Raw genomic sequence first — 7864 nt, forward strand, 5'->3', positions numbered from 1 at the left:
AGTGTTTTCAGTGAGAAATGGTTATACTGCTATTTACCATTGATTGCAATCCATTCTCATTATATATTTGTTTACATTTGTATTTTGATTCTTCATTGTTTTTATTATTTTCTATTTATCTACTATTGATTAACTTTCATTATATGTATTACATTTTAAAATGTATACAAGCCTCCTGTTTATTAACAGATATAAAAATGGTTTGCGATTATATTTATACACTGTGCACTCACAGTGCTTAGCGCAGTATACTTTGTTGTTTTTGATTTTTTTCGGCAGAGACTGATCTCTAGGGTTCTAACTAAACCCGTATTACTTTCAGCAAGCACTGATTTGTAATTCAAGTACAAACACGCGCCAGGTTCCTACAGTGATTACACTGCAGGTTATATTGTATTCCCATTACATATTCCTTGACTAATCTTAAACGGCGTTTAATATCCTCCAGGATGTACGATAATCAGGTCATTTCTGCTTCCAGCCACTATAATTGGTGCATATTTTGCCCAGAGCACATTTTGGGCTTTTTCTATGAAGGTTGTTATTACAATTTGAGTCTTCTGTATTAATGTATTCAAATCTATACTTTTTTTATTTTTTAGGTAAAGAAAGGTATGCCTGCACTCATTTCACTTAAGCTTATTTTATTATTACAAAAATTGTACATTTGAGTAATATACATGATTGTACCAGAGCGATATCACCGCAGAGCTTCCTGCTCACCGTGCAGAACATTCTTTATGAAACAAAGAACTTCAGATATTACTATTACATCCCATTTTATGCAGCAAAACCTGCACAGGTACCGTCAGTAGATTGCGAATATCTGTGTATGGCCTCATCCAATGTTTAACAGAAAAATCTGTAGTCTATCCTCAGCAGCTGAGCTTAAAAGGGCATTTATCCATTACACCCACCTGTACCCCTATCTGTGGCTTAGGCTTTCCAGGAGACAGGACTGAGCATTTATCCATTACACCCACCTGTACCCATCTGTGGCTTCTGCTTTCTAGGAGACAGGACTAGCTGAGCCTTTATCCGTTACTCCCACCTCTACACCTGTCTGTGGCTTCTGCTTTCCAGGAGACAGGACTAGCTGAGCCTTTATCCGTTACTCCCACCTCTACACCTGTCTGTGGCTTCTGCTTTCCAGGAGACAGGACTGAGCATTTATCCGTTACTCCCACCTCTACACCTGTCTGTGGCTTCTGCTTTCCAGGAGACAGGATTGAGCATTTATCCGTTACTCCCACCTCTACACCTGTCTGTGGCTTCTGCTTTCCAGGAGACAGGATTGAGCATTTATCCGTTACTCCCACCTGTACCCGTCTGTGGCTTCTGCTTTCTAGGAGACAGGACTGAGCATTTATCCGTTACTCCCACCTCTACACCTGTCTGTGGCTTCTGCTTTCTAGGAGACAGGACTGAGCATTTATTCATTACACCCACCTCTACACCTGTCTGTGGCTTCTGCTTTCCAGGAGACAGGACTGAGCATTTATCCATTACACCCACCTGTACCCCTGTCTGTGGCTTCTGCTTTCTAGGAGACAGGACTGAGCATTTATCCGTTACACCCACCTCTACACCTGTCTGTGGCTTCTGCTCTCTAGGAGACAGGACTAGCTGAGCCTTTATCAAGGCACCCTAACAGTCCAGGTTTTAAAGATATCCATGCTTGAGCACAGGTGACTTAATTAGTGCCTCATTCATTTTGATATCACCATCTATGCTCAGCCATTGATATCCTTAAAATCTGGACTGTTAAGGTGCCTTGAGGACTGCATTTGGGAACCACTGCGTTACATCTGTACCTTCTGCTTTTCAGTAGACAGGACTAACTGAGCATTTATCCAATACTAGTATCCAGGGAGAAACAATTTAACATACATAACCCTGTGTTTATTCTATTGCACGGAGCTAGCCCAAGCTGTAGTATTGTATTCTTACCTTCAGCACAATGCAGAAACGGAAGCTCTCCTGCAGTACAGCTATTTATAATACACCCTGCAACTATATACAGTCTGGCTACTAACAGTCTATAACTGCAGATATTGCACTCCTATTATTGGTAGACCCATCTAACCAGTAACTTAATTGATCTGCGCTGGGAGAACTAGGCTCTTTGAACGATGCAGAAGTGGGAATAGGGCTTGTTCCAACTTTATCATAATTAAGATGCAACTTTAAAACACAGGATATAAACTACTGTAGATAGCAGGAGTCTGATGTACACACAATGCAGGAAGCCACTGCTTACACTGAGCTATTGTTCACTATGCTGCTTTCATCGTTTACCAGGGAACCGATTACATCCCCAGTAACTAGTGACTCAATGCCTGCATTCTAATAACTATTGGTTTAGTTCACATAGGGACAGCCTGCACTGTAAATAGGCTGCAGAAGTGTTTTAACACCATTATAAATAGCTGTGTTCTAAGACCAAGGCATCTTTACAATGACTACTACTACCTGTACTGAAGATGAAGACCGTACGGCCTCCAGTGATAATATCCCAATAGAGGGAATGTGGCTATTGTCTGGATATGGGTAATGGAGAGTGAGGTTGATAAATGGCAATGCTCTTTACACCCCCACCTTCATCTGCGATGTTGAGCAGCGTAATGATGATGATGATGATGATGATGATGATGGATAAGACCATAGGGGGGCGGTGATTTCTGCAGTGCCTTCACTGTTAGCAACACAGCATCTGGCTCCCTTTCCACATGGTAATTAAATAAGATTAATGTATTTATTAGAAACATATCTAGATTGTTACTTCATCCCTGTACCAGCCAATGGAGGGAAAGTTCAAGTCCAACGTGGGAGAATCACCAATGTATCCGGCCAGGGACAATACATTATGGGATTGTATACAGTTCCGTCTGAGTAAACCCGGTGCACTGGTGCGATGCTGCATTCCCGGTACACCGCTGACTGCCTCCCAGCATGCACTCGCACAGCAACAGGTCAGGCGGTAGTCATTGCACTGGGGTGGTGTTAGGAGGAAATGCTGCCTGTAAAGCGGCGAGATCACGGGCATCTGCTGCCGCATACAGGTTGCTCTGCCCCAGCATGGATAGCGCCATCCGCAGGGTGCTCCAAATATTGTCAGACATGGCTCCCCCGGGGCCTCCACTCTGTTGCTGCATGCTGAGAGCCTCTAGAAAGTGCTCCACGGCCTCCCTGCAATAAACATGAGAGAAGAAGGTCCAAGATTAAATTAAAAAAAAGTGTGTGTGTGTGTGTAAGACTCTGCGTTTCCCCTCCTACCTGTGCGCCCCCAGATTGATGCAGGCAATGCCCAGGTTATACCGGGAGCGTATAAACCCTGGTTGTAACTGCAGCGCCCGTCTGTAAGCTTCCACGGCAGCCTCGCTGTCATTGCCATTGGCGAGAGTGGCTCCCAGCTTATTCCACAATAAGTAATCCTGCGAGGGACAGCTCAGAATGAAATGGGGGAAGGATATAGATCTCCATAGAGTACGATTATGAAGCCCTCAGTCATTACTGGGAATTTCTATGGGGCATATTCAATTGGGCACGAGGTTTAGCGAGGTTAAAAAAAAACTTGCGCACAATTTTGGAATACCGCGGGTATGCGCTCTCCCGATACCCACGGTATCCAAAAAAGAAGAAAAAGTGGTCGTGGGGTTTTCACCTCTGAAAACCCTGTGCTGCGTAAAGAAAATAAATTCTTCACTTACCTGCCCAGGAGTCTCCCCGGCTCCCCATGCTGGATGCAGAAGACAGCGCTGCCGAAGGTAAGTAATTAAGGACTAATTAAGCAAATTGGACACTTCCAATTGCAGAACTAGTCCTCGGGGGATGCCGCCACGGTCCCAGAGCTAGTCCCAGTGATTTTTGTCCCCCAAAGTAACGATTTTGGGAAAAATCACACTTGCTCTGGAGATGTGTGGAAAAAAAAAAAACCTCCCGGGGCACAACCATGAAAAAAAAAAAAAAACACGCATCTAATTGAATAGCAAAAATCTTGCACCTGCAGGTAAAACCTCACAGGTGCGGGATTTTTGCAAGCCACGCACCCAATTGAATATGCCCCTATGTATGGGAAAGGACGCCGTACCCCTAACCGATCCCAACCCCACTCACGTCTGGTCTCTGGCTCAGGGCGGCGGTGAAGCAGTCCACAGCTTTCTGGTACTCCCCACTCAGATTGAAGAGGACACCAAGTCCACACTGCACATCGGGATCCACCTGCGACTGGTCCAGGCGGACAGCAGAGAGAAACAGCTCCCGCACCTCGGAAAACAGGGAGCTTAAACGAGAAGGGCAGAGGCCATTAGGAGAGACTATTACAGAATGCAGGAATGTTAGACTGCTGGTGTCCACATGCCTGCGAGCTTACGCTGCCTACACAAGTGTGACCATTATGATGGCCAACCAATATCTAGCCGACTTATTAACTAGCAACATCACGGAGACATGAAGAAGCTAGCTCATGCCCCAGCCATGTGCTACATACTAGTAAAAGGATTGTCCATGACAGCAACATGCAGGACACACTGACTGGCGAGACATGCAGGAAGGGTGGAGAGGTAAAAGGCTCTATGTAGGGTCTCCGATGGATAAGGGAAGATCACACCCCTGTGTAGGTTCTAGATTCCTTGCAGCTACCCAACAGCAATGTCACCAGCAGATGAGTCCGCTTTGAACTCACTCTGACAGCAAAGTGCCCAGGGAACGTTTCCTGGCAGCCTCCCCAACGCTGCTCTCTTCTTTCACTAGGTGACTGTATTTGGGGCTGTGCCTAAGCCACTCGCGGAGCGTTTCGCACGCCTGCTGCTGGAGGCATTCATTGGTGAAGCTAACCGCCAGGGCCATCAGTGCACTCAGATTGTCCGGCTTCAGCTCAAGGCACCTTAGGGAGAAAGAATAGAAATTCACATGGTAACCCCCAAGGGCATCAGACATAGTCATGTGACAGGAAGTGAGCTCACCTCCGCAGAGCACTGATCGCTGCCAGTTCCTGCTCATTTTCTGCCTGAGTGGTGCCCAGATACTGCCAGGCCTACGGGATAGAGGAAATGGAAATAATGATGTGGCCCAGAGATTGACCACAGAGGAGTTGTCATTTTAAATTATTCCCCGATATAGTACAGATAAGGGATGTGGTCAGCTTCCCGGCGCACACAATGCTGGCAGTTAGAATCCCGGTGCCGGATTCCCGATAGCAGTCAAAATCCAGGCTCCAGAATCCAGATGGTGAGTATTAAGGTTAGGGTGCTGTAGGAGAAGGTTGGGCTGCTGAAGGGGGAAGGTGAGGGTTAGGGTGCTGTAGAAGAAGGTTGTGCTGCTGAAGGCGGAAGGTTAGGGTTAGGGTGCTGTAGGAGAAGGCTGGGCTGCTGAAGGGGGAAGGTGAGGGTTAGGGTGCCGTAGGAGTACGCTGGGCTGCTGAAGGGGGAAGGTTAGGGTTAGGCACTTGGGGGAGAGTTAGAGTGCTGAAGGGGGAAGGTTAGGGTGCTGTAGGAGAAGGTTGGGCTGCTGAAGGGGAAGGTTAGGGTTAGGCACTAGGGGGAGGGTTAGGCTGCTGTAGGAGAAGGTTGTGCTGCTGAAGGGGGAAGGTGAGGGTTAGGGTGCTGTAAGAGTAGGCTGGGCTGCAGAAGGGGGAAGGTGAGGGTTAGGGTGCTGTAGGAGAAGGCTGGGCTGCTGAAGTGGAAAGGTGAGGGTTAGGGTGCTGTAGGAGAAGGCTGGGCTGCTGAAGTGGAAAGGTGAGGGTTAGGGTGCTGTAGGAGAAGGCTGGGCTGCTGATGGAGGAAGGTTAGGATTAGGCACTAGGGGGAGGGTAAGGTTGCGTAGGAGAAGGTTGGGCTGCTGAAGGGGGAAGGTTAGGGTTAGGCTGCTGTAGGAGAAGGTTGTGATGCTGAAGGGGGAAGGTTAGGATTAGGCACTAGGGGGAGGGTTAGGGTGCTGTAGGAGAAGGTTAGGCACTAGGGGGAGGGTTAGGCTGCTGTAGGAGAAGGTTGTGATGCTGAAGGGGGAAGGTTAGGATTAGGCACCATGGGGAGGGTTAGGGTGCTGTAGGAGAAGGTTAGGGTTAGGCACTAGGGGGAGGATTAGGGTGCTGTAGGAGAAGGTTAGGTTTAGGCTGCTGTAGGAGAAGGTTGGGCTGCTGAAGGGGGAAGGTTAGGCACTAGGGGAGGGTTAGGGTGCTGTAGGAGAAGGTTGGGCTGCTGAAGGGGGAAGGTTAGGCACTAGGGGAGGGTTAGGGTGCTGTAGGAGAAGGTTAGGCACTAGGGGGAGGGTTAGGCTGCTGTAGGAGAAGGTTGTGATGCTGAAGGGGGAAGGTTAGGGTTAGGCACTAGGGGGAGGGTTAGGGTGCTGTAGGAGAAGGTTAGGCACTAGGGGGAGGGTTAGGCTGCTGTAGGAGAAGGTTGTGATGCTGAAGGGGGAAGGTTAGGATTAGGCACCATGGGGAGGGTTAGGGTGCTGTAGGAGAAGGTTAGGGTTAGGCACTAGGGGGAGGATTAGGGTGCTGTAGGAGAAGGTTAGGTTTAGGCTGCTGTAGGAGAAGGTTGGGCTGCTGAAGGGGGAAGGTTAGGCACTAGGGGAGGGTTAGGGTGCTGTAGGAGAAGGTTGGGCTGCTGAAGGGGGAAGGTTAGGCACTAGGGGGAGGGTTAGGCTGCTGTAGGAGAAGGTTGTGATGCTGAAGGGGGAAGGTTAGGGTTAGGCACTAGGGGGAGGGTTAGGCACTAGGGGGAGGGTTAGGCTGCTGTAGGAGAAGGTTGTGATGCTGAAGGGGGAAGGTTAGGGTTAGGCACTAGGGGGAGGGTTAGGGTGCTGTAGGAGAAGGTTAGGCTTAGGCTGGGAGAAAGGTGGGTTAGAATACATACCTGCATGCATCGGGATTTCGCTGCCGGGATTCTGAACTCCCGAATTATCAGCGCCGGGTTTGCGTACCCAATCCACAGCTAAACAACCTGTAAATCCTACCAACCATTTGTTCTAGAAATGCACATCATAAGTGTTAATCACACCCCTTCAGTCATTCCCATCTCCAAAAGCATTTCTCTCTCGTATTATTTTATGTTTGGTGTTGTTGATTCATGTGACGTTCCCACATAAAGGTCGAACTGCCAGAAGATTCTTTCTTTGTTATTTTCTGGTCCAACCCGTAATTACCATGAGCAGCAGACTCTGGAATTTCTATTATTCCAGCACCTGCAGGTTTTGCTAGGTTCGGTATAGTCCGTTGGCATCCATCATGACGACATTGCACAAGTTAAAATGCCGACACTGTTTTTAATCCCTAACGCTAACCCTATGCCGAACGTAAACGTTGACATTCCGTCCACGTTGACATTTTTCCTAGTGCTTACATTTATACTGTTGACATATTAATCATGTTGACATTGTGAATGTCCACCTTCAGGTGTCGACGTTACGAAGGTCGATAAAGTCAGTATCAACTTGGCGACCACATCCCAAGTTTGAAAAGAAGAATCAGAAAATAACTTAATTATTTAATGTCCCAGAATGCAGTTTGTCTGCCGCACAGCGTACAGCGCGGGATATAAGATGAGCGCCATAAATAAGGTATAACAAAAACAAGCTTTCAAATCACAGGACCTAACTTTTTAATCTAAAGGTATAGTACATAGTCATTGTGTTTCGTCGTCCTCCTCCTCACAGTAACGTCCCAGATGCGGATATTGGGTGAAGTGATGCTGGATTACATAGATCCTTTAGTAAATTGAAAGCACAAACAAGTAACAGATACATCAGCCCGGCTCCCTCTCACCTCCATGTGCTGGGGGTCTCTCTGCACTGCCGTCTCAAACAGTCTCACCGCGCTAGGCAGATCGCCCTCTTGAAGGCGTTTCAGGCCCTCCTCGAATGG

At 47.7% G+C, this 7864-nt stretch overlaps 1 protein-coding gene across 3 annotated transcripts in view; it reads right to left on the reverse strand.

Annotated features, from left to right (window-relative positions):
- Positions 1 to 627: 627 nt before the first annotated feature.
- PEX5 (peroxisomal biogenesis factor 5) overlaps positions 628 to 7864 on the reverse strand; it is a 24157-nt gene continuing 16920 nt past the window's right edge. For all 3 annotated transcript variants that reach the window (XM_088456070.1, XM_088456068.1, XM_088456071.1), the window contains 6 exons: positions 7766 to 7864; positions 4965 to 5035; positions 4685 to 4885; positions 4117 to 4282; positions 3277 to 3434; positions 628 to 3189 (listed from right to left, as the gene is read on the reverse strand). The exon at positions 7766 to 7864 is cut by the window's right edge and continues 45 nt beyond it. In XM_088456070.1, coding sequence (XP_088312196.1) covers positions 2985 to 3189; positions 3277 to 3434; positions 4117 to 4282; positions 4685 to 4885; positions 4965 to 5035; positions 7766 to 7864 — 900 coding nt within the window. In that variant the 3' untranslated portion in view covers positions 628 to 2984. The remainder of the gene's footprint in view (positions 3190 to 3276; positions 3435 to 4116; positions 4283 to 4684; positions 4886 to 4964; positions 5036 to 7765) is intronic.

This window comes from Taudactylus pleione, unplaced genomic scaffold (genome assembly GCF_031769625.1).
Source record: "Taudactylus pleione unplaced genomic scaffold, aTauple2 ptg000685l, whole genome shotgun sequence".
NCBI classification, from domain to species: Eukaryota; Metazoa; Chordata; class Amphibia; order Anura; family Myobatrachidae; genus Taudactylus; species Taudactylus pleione.